Raw genomic sequence first — 16,416 nt, forward strand, 5'->3', positions numbered from 1 at the left:
GGAATGGTCTTGGGAGGCAGCTATCCACGCCTTCCCGTATCAGGTGAGATTAGGAACAGTTCATGCAGGAGGATGGGAGCAGAGGTGTGTGTGTGCTAAGTTGTTGAGTCACGTGTGACTCTGTGCGATCCCATGAGCTGTAGCCTACCAGGCTCCTCTGTCCATGGGATTGTCCCAGCAAGAATACTGGATTGGGTTGCTATGCCCTTCTCTGGGGGAATCGTCCCGATCCAGGGATCAAACCTGTGCCTCTTATGTCTCCTGCATTGGCAGGTTCTTCACCACCAGCATCACCTGGAAAGCCTGGAGCAGAGGTGATGTGTGTCATTAAGGCCCAGTCCTCCAGCTGCAGGGGGCTCTGAACCCCAAGCAAGCCGGGCAGCACCATGCAGGGTGTGGGTCCCACACCATCACCCCTACCACCTGGGATGCTGCCCTCCACATGAGTCAGAAGCAGACCTGCACTGCGTCCACCCACAGAAAACGTGGTGTTTGTTTACTGCAGAAACCATCAGTACCCTAATAAAAGTGTACACGGTGACTCTGTTACTGCTTGAATATTTTCATGCTGAGCTGAGAGACTTCCTGCCTTGCGGGCAGTCCACCCTGTTTCTGAGTTAATAGACCACCAATCCCCATCATGATAGAAATCCTGCCTCCCTCTACCTGCCACATGGTGGCCCATTTTCTACATGTAGATCTGTACTTTCAGAGGTTTATGGGTTGTTTTTTTTTAATTTTTAAAAATTATTTTGATTTATCGATTCATTATTTATTCTTGGCTGTGCTGGGTCTTTGTTGCTGTGCAGGCTTTACTCTAGTTGTGGAGAGTGGGGGCTGCTCTCTAGTTGCTGTGCACGGGCTTCTCACTGCAGTGGCTTCTCTTGTGCTGGAGCACGAGCCAGAGCACAGGCTCAGTAGTTGTGGCCCATGGGCTCAGCTGCTCCTTGGCATGTGGGATCTTCCTGGATCAGGGATCAAACCTGAATCTCCTGCATTGGCAGGCAGATTCTTTACCACTGAGCCACCAGGGAAGTCCTCAAAGGTTTATGTTTTATTGATAACTGGAATACAACTTTATTGTGGGAATTTAACGGCTGGAAATGCTATGACACACCCATTCCACCACTGAATATTTGAATATCAGGATGCAACCATAGCAGGCTCTGACTGACCCAGAGGGAAAGCTCACTGGCTCTGTTCACACTTTCTCCAGCAGCTCAGGGCCCGCCTCTGGAAGGAGGCTGCAAACCCACTGAGCTGGGAGATGCTGTTCTCCCAGGAAAATCGACATTTCCATCATAAGCTCTGACACCTCAATCCTGCCCCTCATCTGGAGGGGGCCTGCATGTCTGCAGCTCTTCACACCAAAGAGCTCCTGGGCCCACTGCTGGGTGAGCAGGGGCAGAGAGGGGCCTGTGTGACTTCTGAGGGGCTACACTGCCCGTGCCCCACTCACTCCAAGGGACTGGTCACCATGGACCACACTGTAGGCCAGGCACGTGGGCCTCGTGGCTGAGCCAGGGAGAGAAGTTGCCCCATTTAGCCCAAGGGACAGATATGTGAGCAAGATAAATGGTGTCCTGGTTTCAAGCCTCTAAGTTCGGGCTGTTTTCCACATGGCACAGACACTGGACCACACGCTGTGATGCCCCAGGACAGCCTACATAGATGGTGAGAGTCCATCCCAGGCCTACCAGGAGGCCTCTTAGCAGAAAACAAATCAAAGTCTGGGTTTCAAGTGTTCCTAGTCCGCGGTCAGCGTCCACACTCATTCCTTGCTGCCTGGGGAAGAGGATGCAGGCACCCCGCATGAGAAGCTGGAGGGACTTCACAGTATCACTGAAGACGGCAGTGTGCACGGAGGCCCGAGGCCTGGCCCCTGGGCTGCAGGAGTGGGTGTGGGGCTGGAGGGGGACATCCTGACGTGGCATCAGTGAGTCTGTCTGAGTCCCCGTTGCTTCTGGGGAACTTCTTGGGGAAGCCTCGTCCCAAGCACACATAAGGCTGTGACCCCATTTTCTCAGAAGGGTCCCCAGTCCCTCCTCCCTCCATGAGTGAGCGGTGTGTCCTGTCCGCAGAGGCACATACAGGCCTTCAACATGCTTTTTACCCAGAAGGTCCACGTGTTTCACCACAGCTCAGATTAGAAAGAGTGCTCGGCAGACCCACACAATCCTAATCTTTCCTCGGAAGGAGGAGAGCATTATCTTACTGAGAAAAGGCTCGATTTTTCTTCTTTGTGAGATTGATTCTTCTACATTAGCACTATGTCTTTCATGAGCATTTCACATTTTTCTAGAAAACACATCAGTATCATTTATAATTGACAGCCTCCCCTGGGGTGATCTAAGACGTACTTCTGCCAAGACATGGATTCAGATATTAAATATTAGTCAATGTCAATTATGCTGTGATTATTCAGGAAGATTTTCTTTATATTCAATTTTCATTCATTTCACCTGTGACTGTAATTTAAACATGGGAGTTTCTTTATCAGGTTAAATGTGTCCCTGTGCTTTAGCTGATGGCACACAGCTTCAAGTATCTTCTGAGATCTGGGGCCAGACTGAAATAAAGTGTTATGTCTCCAGATTGCAGGAGAATCTATTATAATTCTTTTGAAGGCTGTGAACAAAACACAGGCAATGGCAGGATTATTTTTAATCCCCGAAAGCACTTGCAATATTTCTGTCCCAGTGCTATGGAAACTGCTGGCAGGGAGAAGCCCCGCCCGCAAGCCGTGGTCCTTCCTGCAGAGCGGAGGCAATTCTGACTTGTTTATTTAACTGAATGGCCTGCTCCGTCAGTTTGAGCAAATTCACATTCAGATAATCACTCAAGGCCCTACTGGATCGAATTGAGGGAAGCCCAGAGTCTGTTTGGCCTTCTCTCTGTGTCACCCACGAATCCCCAACCCGAGGGGCAGGCTCCCTTTCCACGGCAGTCACCTGGCAGGACCCAGCCTGCCTGGGTTCTGGCGTCACCCTCTCTTACACCTGGCACAGTGGGGAAGACCCTGAGATATTCTAAGGCCAGTCCCTGCCCACAGCCACCTTCAGGCAGCGAGGTTCCCGGGGGCACCTCCTGGAATCATCCAGATACTCGGGCCGTGGTCCCCAGATGTTAGGCCGGCCATGGAGGGGCAGTCTTCTAGCCTCAGCCACGTGCTCACTGGGTCAGCTATCCATGAGCACCAAGACCTGAGCCTCAGACCAATCCTACCGCTTCTTGCAGGGTGACCTCTCTGTCCACCAGCCTTCAGTCTGAAAGTATCCTGACGAGGGGTTGAGAGGACTGGAAACCAACTCAGCCTTTCGTTCGATGTTCCCAGAGATTTGGGGGAAGCGGCTCCTGTCGGGTTAGAGTCGCCCCAGCAGTGACAGCTCCCTCTCACCGGCCTGTAGCTCAGGTGTCTCTTCCCCGCAGAGACGCCCCAGCCTCCCTCCATGGCCCTCGGGGTGGCTCCTCTGCTTTAAGCAACTCACATTCTGTCCAGCCAGGTGTCCAGGTGTCCCAGGGTAAGGAAGCAAATGTGGGCTTCTGCAAAGCAAGGATGCATCCTGACCTTGGACTAATGATATTTACATCGAAACTATGTGGAACCACTGCCTCAGACATAAATGCCAGCACATGTCCTGTGAGCCCAAGACGGATGCTCTGTCATCCCCTCTGCATCATTTGAGAAGCACTCCTCACACCTGTAAGCATTTTGCCACCTGCAGATGCACCATGTCGCAGTGACTGAGAGTCCCCCTTGCCACAGGCTCCCTGGCCTCATCCTCATCTTCTGAGCAGAAGGCAGGAAGGTTCTTCCCTTCCAGATCCAAGGAAGGAACGCAGCTTCCTCTTCTCACCCGCAGTCTCATCCATCACCTCCAGGAAAATCTCTCCCAGACCTGCACGCCAGGCTCCGATTTCCCTCCAGAGTTCTGTTCACATCACTGTGCCTCCGGGGCTGCCAGTACTTCAGACTCGTGCCCAAAATAAGACCTGCTGTCTGGCCTCTTATCTCAGCCCCTGTGCTCTGCTGAGGGTCTTGATGGAGCCTACTGCCCCTTCCCTCGTTCCTCCCTGTCCAGCAGAGGTGTTTCTTTCCTCTGGTGTGCACAGCACCTGCTTGCTTGTGGGGAGGGTGCGAGCTTCAGGACGTGCAGAAGCATGGATTCAGGAAAGGGAAACAGAGCCTCTGTGCTGCATGGGGGAGAGGATAAGGTCAAGGGAGGAGCAGGTATCCAGGGAAATGGAAGGGAAGGGGCTGAGGGTTACAGGCTGCCTACCCTTCACCTGGCATTCAGCACTTGCTTTGGTTTCAGTTTCCCCAGAAGCAGGTCCTCAGGGCAGGTCTGGGGGCATGTGGCTTATTTGGGAGGGGAGCCCAGGAAGCTATAGCAGAAGGATACAAACAGAGTAGTCAGCCAATAAAGAGTTCCCTGGCCAGTAAAGCTCCATGCCTCTGGGCACTCAGGCACCATACAGTGTCATCTCTCCCAGGACCAAGGGAACTGTCCTGCTATCCAAGATCATGCCTGGCATTTACAGCCTCTGCCTCTGCCCAGCGCAGAGAGCCCGGTTCTGGGCTTGCACCGGGTGTTGTGGGGAGAGTGACCTCGGGACCTGGCAGCCCCCACCACACCTGCACTGTGTTTCTGGGGGCCCCATCAAGCAGTAAGGCAGGTGGTCTTGCCTCAGTAGCAATGGACAGCCGTGAAGAACCCGGGCAACCTGCATGGAATGTGAGCTGGCTGTGGAGGAGGGGGCACCAGGAACAGTGTGACTGTGTGGCTCCCCAGGCTTCCTGGGGTCAGCCTGGCTCACATCTGCATCCCCTGCCCTGCTCACCAGCAGGGGCCCAGCCTCCTCAGGCCCCTCTGCTCTCTCCCTGCCCCTCCATGGCCCTGTCTCAGGGCTCCCAGGCGCTGCTTCTCCCCACTGCCCATGGCACCGGGTGCCCATGGCTCTGCTATCCCTCGCCATCCACTGCATGGGGCTCCTGGCTGCCCACAACCTGATAAACCTCAGTGCTTGCCTTATTCATGAGCTTGAGAAGCTGGCTACATATGAAACTGACTCTGAATTTCCACCCTTTGGATGCAGGTTCTGACTCTTCCACTGAGCAGCTGTGTGACCTTCGGTGACTCACTTGTCCTCTCTGTGCCCAGGTTTCCTCCCCTGCAAAGTAGAGGCCTCCTGTTAACTCACCTTGTGGGGAGTGTGGAGGCTGTTGCTGTATTTCCAACTGCTTCCGGCTCATCCTTCTTGCAGGCCACAGTCCTCCACCCTGGAGCCCCTGTTGAGGCTTTTTTATTTTTACAGTGTGATGAAATATACCAGCTCACCCATTTTAGGTGTTCAATGGCATTAAGTACATGTCTGCTGTCATCATGCTATCTCTCCTGAGTCAGATTCCTCCTTGTCCCAAGAGACTACATTCAGGGCTGCCCTCCAAGCCTTCCCAAGACCCATGCATCCTCAGGCTGGCTGGTCACCAAGCCTGACATCTCCTGCTCCACCATCAGCCTGTGCTGTACTTGCATACCCATTGTACCCTGTTCTCCTGCCAATCAGGTGTCTTCTCTGCTCCTCACATTGTACCTTTGACCTTGCAGATGCCCTGCCCCGGGGTCCTCTCGCCTCCTTCATGAGGCTGAAGGCCTCCTCCTTGAAGCCCTCTAGGCTGCCCTTCATAGCGACATTTCAGTGCTGACAGGAAGTTCTGAGGATGTGCTGTGAACTTTCTCTTGCTGACTCTCTGGGGCCGGGGCTGTGCCCTACATGATGAATGCATGCTCAGGTACATGGACTGAGCGTCCATGTACCTGAGCTCAGTCAGACTGAGCGTATGACTCAGGATTGGCTGCCCAGTTGGTGCTGGTGGTAAAGAACCTACTTCACACTGTAGGATACATAAGAGACGCTGATCCAATCCTTGGGTCTAGAGGATCTCCAGGAGAAGGGAATGGCAACCAGTATTCTTGCCTGGAGAATCCCATGGACAGAGGAGCCTAGTGGTCTACATACAGTCCATGGGGTCACAAAGCGTCAGAGGTGACTGAAGCGACTTGGCATGCATGGATATGCATACGATTCTGGACACCCCAAACTAAGATGCTAAGATGTGCATTCAAATCACCACAAGACAATGACTTGGAGACCATTTTCCCATTAATTTCACAAATGTTTATTGAACAACTACTATGTGCCTGGGGTTTCCCTAGGCACTGGGGATTCCAGTGTAAAAATACGTGGCTTGTAGGGAGCTTGTATCACAGTGGACTGAGATCTTTTCTATGCATTCGGTTCTGGAGACACGAAGATTTAAAAAATCCAGCTGCAATGATTTCATAAGCATAAGCTTCATTTTCCTTGCATGCAAAAATGAGGTTAAAATAGTTATCTCATAGGGCCGTTTAGAGGATTAAATAAAAAGATGAACATTTTTGGCATTGAGGCCTCAACAGATATTATTTTTTCCCTGAAAAGTCTAAAAAGCCACACATAGCTTCACAAACCTCAAGACAGCCTGACCAGCAGTCAGGCCCTCGCGCCTTTCTTCGGTAGCCCAGTCTTGGGCTGTGCAGGTCCGCGGGCCAGCCCTGGACCAGGCTATGTCGGCCTCGGCGGGGCCCAGAGCGGCCACGAGGGGGCAGCGCTCGGCAGGGAATCTGCGCCACCGGCCGCGGCCCCGCGGCCCCCGGGCCTCCGTGCGCTCTTGCGTCGCTCTGACGCGCCCGAAGGCGGGCGCCGGGAAGGAGACCGCGACTCCCCTCATCTGCGCCTCCGGAGGAGGGATCGAGCGCGTTCCCAAGGCGGCCCGCGAAAGACTGGGGTCCGGCGGGCAGCGGCGCAGTCTCGGACCCGCGTCGCCGGGAGGACCCCAGCGTCCTCCCCCCTCCGCCTCGCCCGGCGCCCCGCGCGCCCACCCTGCTCTGGGGCTGTCACTTCCGCGCGCCGCCGGGCAGGGGACCGGCCGTCGTCGAGGAGGATGCCCGGGTGCTGGCTGCGTCCCCAGGCTGCTGGCCGGCGCTGCCCAAGGAGGCGGTCGGGATAGCGCCGCCCAAACTTTCCTTCGCTGCAGCGTCAGGCGGAAACATCCCGCTCAGAGGCTCACGGAGAGCTCAGGAGGCTCTGTCGCCAGAGGGGACAGGCCCGGGCCTGCGCTGCGGAGCGCCCTGGAGTTCCTGGGGGCGCTGAAGGCGCCTTAAGAACAGGACTGGTGTCCGGCCTGCGCCCAGGCGGGGCAGGTCCAGGGCGCGGCTGCCCCTTCCCGGCGCCCCGCAGTGACCGTGACCTCCGCGCGCTCCCCGCGCACGTGCTCGCGGCCGAGGACGAGGAGGGGTCTGGCTGCACCCGCTGGGCAGAGGCTCGCGGGGAGGCCCAGGGCTCACCGGGGCGGTGCGGGGGAGCGCGCACGCCGCGCCCCCGCCTCCCCCGGGATCGGACTGGCGGCTGAAAGCTCAGAGCCGCCGGGTGTCTTGCCCGCCCGGCGGCGCCGCTGGAACCCGTGCCGGCCGGACTCGCAGAGAAGAGACAGGTGTAGTCCGCATCTGCGGGCGCTGCGCTCCGAAGCACTGGGTGGGCTCGGCGGTCCGGAGGGGGCTTGCGGGACTCGGAGCTCCGGTCCCGGCCGCGCAGGCCGATTGGCACCCCTTGGCGCTGCCACCCTCAGGGAAGGAAGTCGCGGTGTAGCCCGGTCCCCAAGCGGTCGTCCAGACGCGACCCTGGCGCCCACTGCCTTCGGCGGCGCCCGCAACGGCCCCGGGACCTAGAGGTGCGCGCGGTCGCCGCCGGCGCCGCCCCCATGCTGCTCGGAGCGCCCAGGCTGTGCGCATCCCGGGCGGCCGCCGCGGCGCAGAGAGAAGACGACGGCGACAGGCTGGGCGGGGACATGGACGAGTCGTCGCTGCTGGACCTGCTGGAGTGCTCCGTGTGCCTGGAACGCCTGGACACGACGGCCAAGGTGCTGCCCTGCCAGCACACCTTCTGCCGCCGTTGTCTGGAGAGCATCGTGAGCTCGCGTCGCGAGCTGCGCTGCCCCGAGTGCCGCATCCTGGTGGGCTGCGGCGTGGACGAGCTGCCGGCCAACATCCTGCTGGTGCGCCTGCTGGACGGCATCCGCCAGCGGCCCCGCGCCGGCGCCAGCCCCGGCAGCAGTCCGCCCGCGCGTCCTGGCCCGGGCCCCAGCCCCGCTTTGGGGGCGGCCTCGGCGCTCGCGAGTGGCGGGGCAGCTCTCCTGGCTCCCCAGTCCTCCTCCCCGCGGCGACCGGCGCCACGTCCAGCCTGCGCGAGCTGGCGACCAGCAGGAGCGCGCCCCCGGCAAAGGTGGGTGTGCGCTTCTCCGAGTTGTGAGTGTGTTGTGGGCAGGGGGCAGTGCGGAGGGGCAGGGGACCAGAGGTGTTCTGCGATGGCCTTCACCTTGTGCTTCTTTCTCGACTGGCTTCCCTCCATCGACTCCGTAGGTGTAACCCTCCGAGTCCCACTTGCCGACTCTGGGGCATCACTGTGCTCCCATCCCGCCCCCTTCCAACTTCTCCTTGTGACTTGACGTCCATCCTCTCCCTCTGGAATCCCTGTGCCCACCTGCACTTGTTATGTGGCCTGTGCGTTTGTGTCAGTGCCCCTCACCACCACCACCACTTGGTGTGGCCAGGACTCCCTGCCCCTGTCCCCATCCAGTCCCTTGCTGCACTGGACCTGTTTCTCCACCTGTAACTTTGCTGGGCCTTTGGTCTCTCTGAACATAGTCTTCTCCTCCTGGACCCCAGACTAACCCTCTGTACACCCTTGCCCACCTGGACTGAAGTTAGTGCCTGCTGATTTCCCGGGTCCTGGCTGCTGGGAGGTGGGGGTGGGGGGGCGCTCCTGTCTGGTGTCTGGCAAGAGGGAGTCTGGCAGAGGCCAGTGCACACCTGGGTTACGAGAACACACACTGTAAACCTGTTTAGCAGGAGGGAAGAAGTCAACCTGGAGCCCAGGAATGTCTGCTTCAGCCCTAGGTGGACCGGGCCTGTCTGGCAGCCCTGGTCCTGTCCTGGGATCTCAGGCCTGCCGTGTCCCCACTGGGTTGTTATTTGAGGGTTTTTCTCCTTTTGCCTTTGGTGCAGCTCTGTTGTATAGCGTGGACTGCTTCTGTTTCAAAGACCGTATCTGGAGGGTTCCGGCGGTTTTGTTTCAAGAGCTACTCAGAGTATGTCATTTCACACCTCGGCCACCTTGGGCTCTGTGGCTGGGGGAAGCCAGCCCGTGGGATGCTGGTTTAAGTGAGAGATGAGAAAGTACTTGTGTTTCATGTTTTGTTTAAATGTGGAAAAGCTTAAAAGGATTGTTGATCTGTTGCAAATATTCACTTTAGAAAGCACAGCCATACCCCTCTGCTTTTGACCTTTTAAAGGTCTGGTGGTGCAGAAGCCATTTAATGAATCCTTCTTATATCTGAAGTACTGCAGTAAGGGAAGGTCTCCACCAAATTGCTAAGCACTGCAGTGTCTCTGAGGTCAGGAACTTAAGCCCTTGGGTAGTTAAGCTTTGGAGTTAAAAGTCAGACTTTGCCAAACTGGGTTTTTCCTATTAATCAGGGGGAATGACCATTCTCAAGTCAAGAATAGTCAAGGAATATTTATAAACGGGATCACTGCTGAAGGGGAATTGATGATATTAATTGCACGCCTGCTCAGTTGTTTCAGTCGTGTCTGACTCTTTGCGACCCCAGGGACTGTAGCCCACCAGGCTCCTCTGTCCATGGGATTCTCCAGGCAAGAATACTGGAGTGGGTTGCCATACCCTCCTTAAGGGGATCTTCCCGACCCAGGGATGGAACCGGCATCTCCTGTGTCTCCTGCATTGCAGGCAGATTCTTTACTGCTGAGCCACCAGGGAAGCCCGATTGTGTTAATTAATTTGGTTTTTAATTGTGATTAAATCCAGTTATAAGTGTTCTTGTTACAGATTTTTAGACTTTTCTTTCCCGCCTTGCTGTTATTGTCTAAGGTATTATAACTGAAGGCCCTTTTTTTACAAAACAAGTGGGTTACCTCTTCTGGCTCAGAGAATGAAATGATTTTTGAATGATGCTTCTAGTGAGGACGTTTTGTGAATGGAGTCTGATCAGGAGGGTGGGAGGCCTTGAGGCAGCTCCTGGAATCCATGGCATTTGCAGCATTTAAAGACATTTGTGAAGGGGCTGAACTTATAATTTTTAGTGATGACACTTAGTTCCAGAGAATTAATTTTTTGTTGCCTGGAGTTGGGGATGATTAACTGACTTTCTGTCTGGATACGTGCAGCAGATTCCGTCCAGGTCTGTCTGAACCCAGCAGACTCTGGAACACATTTCCCTTTTTCATTTTCCTGTTTTACCTAAGTGGGAGCTCAGTCCTTTTTTTTCAAGGCCCCCTCACCTAAGACACACTAAGCTTGTGTCTTAGGAAGGGTCCGAATTAAATCTGATATTACATTTGATCATTTTCAGAGAGGAAAGAAAGAATAGCGTCTGTGTGGACTGTAGTATCATCTAGGCTTTTAGCCACTGGTTTTCAATAATCGCTGGATGTCTTGGATAGAGGACTGTTAGCAGCCCCTGTGAGTGTGGCAGGCAAAACCTTAAGCTGAGCATCACTTCCAAGTAGGCTCTGGTACTTGACTGTCCACTGGAATAAATCTGGATCCGGGTGTTGCCGTGTGCTGTTTCATAGATGGGCACTTGCCATCAGTGGGTACTATGTATGCCTTAGTAGTAGGTGACTAAATATAAGACAGTCCCATTTCCCAGCGAGAAGCTCCTCCAACCTTCCTTTGGGTCAGTGGGGAAGTGTGGATGTTTTATTAGGTGGGTGGATTAGCAGGTATCTGCTTAGATGTCTGTTAATTTAGTGACAGGTAGATACTGGAATCAGAGAAGGCAATGGCACCCCACTCCAGTACTCTTGCCTGGAAAATCCCATGGATGGAGGAGCCTGGTGGGCTGAAGTCCATGGGGTCTCGAAGAGTCGGACACGACTGAGCAACTTCACTTTCACTTTTCACTTTCATGCATTGGAGGAGGAAATGGCAACCCACTCCAGAATTCTTGCCTGGAGAATCCCAGGGGCGGGGGAGCCTGGTGGGCTGCCGTCTATGGGGTAGCACAGAGTCGGACATGAGTGAAGTGACTTAGCAGCAGCAGATACTGGAATGGACTTAACTCCATTCAGTTCTGGGAACACTTTCCAAACCCTCACTTGCATCTTTCACTGGAGGTACTGGGACCCTCCAGCCTGGTGGGCGGGGCTCTGCATTCACCTGTGCTGCCTGGGACAAGGTGTTAGAAATGAGTTAAACCTGCTGCCCTGGAGCTCTTACACCATGGTTTCGGTGCCCACTGCCCAAGGCTGGCAGATGCCACCATCCTGTATGGCTATCAGAGTCGCCTTAGCCCGTGGGATGCGCTGCCACTGCAATTGCTGAGTTTCTCAGCCTAAGCTTTTTTTTTTTTTCTGTTTTACAGTTTTGCAAGGTGACCCCTCAAACACCCTAACTGCATTGATGGAGGTTTTTAGGGCCACTGGTCTTTCTGAGAGGGTTTTGTGGTTCCCAGTTGAGTAATTCAGAGAATACTTTTTAATGTGAATGAGTAGGGCATAGATATCAGACAACTGCAGTCTTTTTCTGAGTGATTTTCTGAGAAAATCCTTGCTTGTATCTGGCATACACCTGCACTGTGCAGGCGCCATCCTGGGTGACCAGGTAGGCGTGTCCCCGATGGAGCTGACATTAGGGCCCGGAGCCATTCTACCCTCAGGAGGTTCCTGGGGGGCGCCAGGCAGGTTTTGGCCAGAACTTTGTGGTGGTTAAAGGAAGGACATTATCACAGTTAAAGACCTATGGAGGGTTTGGCTAAGGCTCTTGCTGATGGAAAACATAGTGCTAGAGTCTGACTAGTTTGCCCGAAGGTACTTAAAACCTTGTGTATCTCTTGGCCAGCAGTATCTCCGAGAGATGGGGTCCGGGTAATGGGAGCGACCCAGTAATGGGAGCAGCGAAATGAACCATACCAATGATGTCTATTTGCTATTATATCTTACAAACACACACATACAATAATTCACCATATTTTGGATGCAGACTCAGAGTGTTCTCTGGGTTCTAACTTGCCTTTCTAGTTTGAGCCACAGTCACAATTTATGGTTTCCTATTTGTTTCTTTCAAATGGACTGAGGACTAAGAGACTCAAAATAATCTGAGTGGAGCACCTTCCAGATTTTAAATAATTCCCCCTGAATGTGTTCTGTTTTTGTTCCGGCCAAGTGCCAATTTTAAAGCCATCTCTCTTTGATAAGTCTTTCCTAAGTCATCACCTTGGTTTTCCAAGAAGTGACTTTTTATGCACTTAGATTTCTTTGGTTTACGTACTATTTAATTAGAGTTGTATCTATAAGTAAGTATATAAGCACGCTTGCATAAACATGCTTGAGAATCCAGACAGCGGACTCCTGGTGAGCACCAGCCTCCCCAGCAGGAGTGTTTACCTGGACAGTGGCCAGTCAGGTGCAGCTCTCTCTGGGGTGGACACCTTGGCTGTCCTGTGGAGGGTTAGGGCTAGGACATGACTGTGTCCTAAGGGTGGGAGGCTGTGGCTTTTTCTAGGGTGTCACAGGGGCTCCAGAGAAGGGACTTGGAGGTTATGAAAGCCAGGCTGCTCCCAGGATGGCAGGCAGTGGTGACCGCGGTCACTGTGTCTCCAGGGCAGATGCCAGCCTTTGTGATGGAAGAGTCGTGCCAAGTCCTTTGGGACATGTTTTTAGAAGGGCCTTGGGTGCAGAACCAGCTCTTCTGGGACACGTGGCCATTATTGAGTGCCTGCTGTGTGTGGGTAGGCTGGGCGGTGTAAGTGTGTCTCCTTGCTTTCCAACCGCAGCTCAGCGAGGCTGTTTCTTAGCAGATGGAAACTGACCTTGGAGGTGAACTCTGGATATACCGGCCTACTGGCTTCCTGATTAGCCACCTCTCACTATCATAGACCTAATCAGTTAGAGACTCTGGTCCCAAACCAGGCAGTTGGGTCCTGAGGTCACTCTGCCCACAGCTGCAGGTGTTTTGGGCCCTATAGGCGGGCCTGTGCAGAGTGAGGTGCTGGTGGGGGTCCCGGTGGGAGAGTGTCATGTTGGCTGTGGCTCTGGGGACAGGTTGCTGGCAGCTGTAAGTGTGGAGGCCCGGGCATCTGGGGTCTGTCCAGGGCTCCATTCTGTCCTCAGGGATGTATCTTCGTTCACCCTGTTCTGTCACTGTCCTGGGATGACACCAGGGGTCTCAAAGCAGATGCAGGGGCATCGTGACACTGTGAGAGGCCAGGTGTTCACTGCTCAGGTCAGGGAGCAGACCCAACTCGGCCACCCCCACCACACACCCCCGCACCCCATCCCTGAGGACTGGAGCCCAGCTCCTCGGGGTTTGGGACCCAGGCCCACCTCCCCCTGGGCCGCGCCCCACCGCCCCACCTCAGGTATTGGCAGGTTTCAGGGCTCCTGAGGGCCATGTGAGGAGGGTGGGTGGGGACTTGATAGACAACCAGGACTGGCACTGAGGATGGGTGTGTTCATTCCTGGGCAGATGGCTTGACTCTCCTGGGCCTTCTCATTAGTGGTGGGGAGAGCTTGTCTGCATTAGTGGGTGAAGGAGGTGATGCAGGTGGAGACCAACACAACCCAGGGGCTGTCGGCTGGGTACCATCAGCCACACACATCTTGAAACCTCAAATCACCACCAAGGTGTGCTCCTTGGGTCCACCTGACTGCTAGTGGAGTCAGAATATGGTGTCCTAAGTTGTGTGTGTGTGTGTGTGTGTGTGTGTGTGTGTGTGTGTCTCTCATACATGTTGTACCTCTAGGTTCAAAGTCGGTTCAAATCTAGTTCTCGTGACTGAATCTCTGAATGTTGAGGAGCGCCTAAGGGCTTGAATCTGTTTCACCTTTAAATTGCCTCCAACTTTTATCTGTTATTGAGGTAGTGTTCTTGATCCTTACAAGCTTCATTGAACTGAAAAAAAGCCCAAAAGATCATCTGTTTTAGGGAAGGCAGCTTAATAACCCTGCTGGGTGCTGAGTTGCTGCTTGGGCCTCTGCTGAGAGGGAAGGGGCACAGCTTCCTCCTCTGCAGGATGGGGGTAGTAGGATGGGGGGAGAGGAGTCGGGGGTCTCGTCTATACCTCCCACCTGTGCAGGAAGTGGTGGTGGGGGCTCATCTACACCTCCTGCCTCTACAGAACAGGCTTACCCCCGTTGTTCCCTCATCCAGCCCGTAAGAGCCCATGGGCTCGCTGGAGCAGGATGAGATTGAGTCTCAACTATAGAGTTGTTTCAAGTGTGCATTTCACTTCAGTCTGTATTTAACCTTTATTTTTGCAGTTAATATACTCTTTTTCAAGGTACATTTTTGGAATAAAACATCAGCAGGATTCAGTTGGGGAAATGCTCTAACTTTATGGTGCTTGAAGAGACCAAGGTCACTTTGTATCTGATTTGCCTTCCTTGGAAGATCTTCCAATCTGATGTACTTGATGCACATGTCATGATGTACTTGATGCATGTGTGACGTCAGTCCTGTTGGAATTCTAATTCACCTTGAAATGCGAGAGTGTCAGAGAGGTGGTGGCTGTGGTGAATGGTTTAAAAACTGTGGTGTGGCTCCCTTCTCCCTCCACACAAAACTGGACTAAAAAGAGCAGGTGAAGCAGCAGCATGATTCAGAGTCTCTTCGTAGGCTGCTGCTCCTTCGAGCCGGACTTCAGCTCCGATGGGAGGACTGGAGTCCAGCAAGCCCAGGGAGCTGCTGCATGGACAGCATGCTGCAGGCAGTCCACTTGCGCCAGCCAGCCCTGGACAAGCTACAGTACTTGGGCAGCAAAGAAATGCTCTTTGTATATTGTTATTTTTCATTTGCTGCTTGGTCAACACATCTGAGTCACGTTAAGTGAAAATCTTGCTGCACTAAATGGAATTCTAAACATAGCCCCATAAAGGGGCCAGAGAAAGATGCAGTGTCAATTATTCAAGAGGGTCGAACGTACGAGGTCTCATACTGTCACAGTTCCCAGTGCTTTCAAAAGTGATTTACTTCTTAATTGTCCACTGAGTGACCTTTCCAGTTATATCTTTCTGCTTCTAGGTCTTAGGGCACTTGGTTTAGTAACTTGAGTTTCTCTTACAAGTATGACAGGTAAATCATCAGTTGTTTAGGTAAATCGTCTGGAATTAGAGCCTGACCTGTTCATTCTCACTCAGTGACAAATATATTTCAATATATGTAAATGGATTTATGTATATACATACACATAAAAGACGCTTACTTCTTGGAAGAAAAGCTATTACAAACCTAGACAATGTACTAAAAAGCAGAGACATCATTTTGCCAACAAAGTTCTGTATAGTCAAAGCTATGATTTTTCCACTTGTCATGTACGGATGTGAGTGTTGGACCATGAAGAAGCTGTGCATCGAAGAATTAATGCTTTTGAAATGTGGTACTGGAAAAGACTCTTGAGAGTCCCTTGGACTGCAAGGAGATCCAACCAGTCCATCCTAAGGACTGATGCTGAAGCTGAAATTCCAATACTTTAGCCACCTGATGTGAAGAGCTGACTCATTAGAAAAGACCCTGATCCTGGGAAAGATTTAAGGCAGGAGAAGAGGGCAACAGAGGATGAGATGGTTGGATGGCATCAGTGACTCAGTGGACATGAGTTTGAGCAAACTCAGAGAGATAGTGAAGGCCAGAGAAGCATGGTGGGCTGCAGTCCATGGGGTTGCAAAGAGTTGGACATGACTTAGTGACTGAACAACAACAAATACACATATACTAATATATAGGAAGTATAAATATATGTGTATCATTTTTATATGTTACACATTTACCATTATTAATTTGGTTGGCATTTCATCCCTTTGAATGAAAGTTTGGGGACTAGCTGACTTCTGGTGACCTTTAGTTTCCTCACAGTGAGTCGTGTGCTATGAAAGCCCATCCAGATGGACTGAACTGTCCAGTGGTGACAGGAAAGACCTGTCTGTGCCCACGCTGTGTCCAGTTCTGGCAGGCCCCTCTGGCTCTGCTACCAGCTGCCACAGGGCTTGGGCAGCGCTGGCCTTCTGGGTGCTGTCCGGGCAGAGCACATGGATGAAGGACCTGGATGTGTGGCTGCCCGAGAGCTGCCAGCTGTCACTGGGCTTCATGGGACCAGTAGAAAACTGGCATCGTGCGGTCGTGTCTTCTGGGCCAGTTAGTGAGAGGCTGGGGCTTGAGGTGTGTGCAGGTGTCGGCAGGTGCAGGCGGGCACTTGTGAAGCACGGAGGGAGGCTTGAGTAATTGGCTCTGGGGACTGTGGTTGCTGATGGGGCCGTTTTGATGAGTAATAGACCCCATTAGATCCAGCAAGGTGCTCGATGA

The 16,416-nt window shown here is 53.4% G+C and overlaps 1 protein-coding gene across 1 annotated transcript in view; it reads left to right on the forward strand.

The window, feature by feature from the left end:
• Nucleotides 1-6,243: 6,243 nt before the first annotated feature.
• The window catches only part of SH3RF3 (SH3 domain containing ring finger 3), a 161,638-nt gene continuing 151,465 nt past the window's right edge, over nt 6,244-16,416 (forward strand). Inside the window, 2 exon segments of the mRNA XM_070379514.1 lie at nt 6,244-8,189; nt 8,192-8,322. Coding sequence (XP_070235615.1) covers nt 7,802-8,189; nt 8,192-8,322 — 519 coding nt within the window. The 5' untranslated portion in view covers nt 6,244-7,801.

The sequence above is a fragment of the Bos mutus genome, chromosome 11 (genome assembly GCF_027580195.1).
Source record: "Bos mutus isolate GX-2022 chromosome 11, NWIPB_WYAK_1.1, whole genome shotgun sequence".
Lineage (NCBI taxonomy): Eukaryota > Metazoa > Chordata > Mammalia > Artiodactyla > Bovidae > Bos > Bos mutus.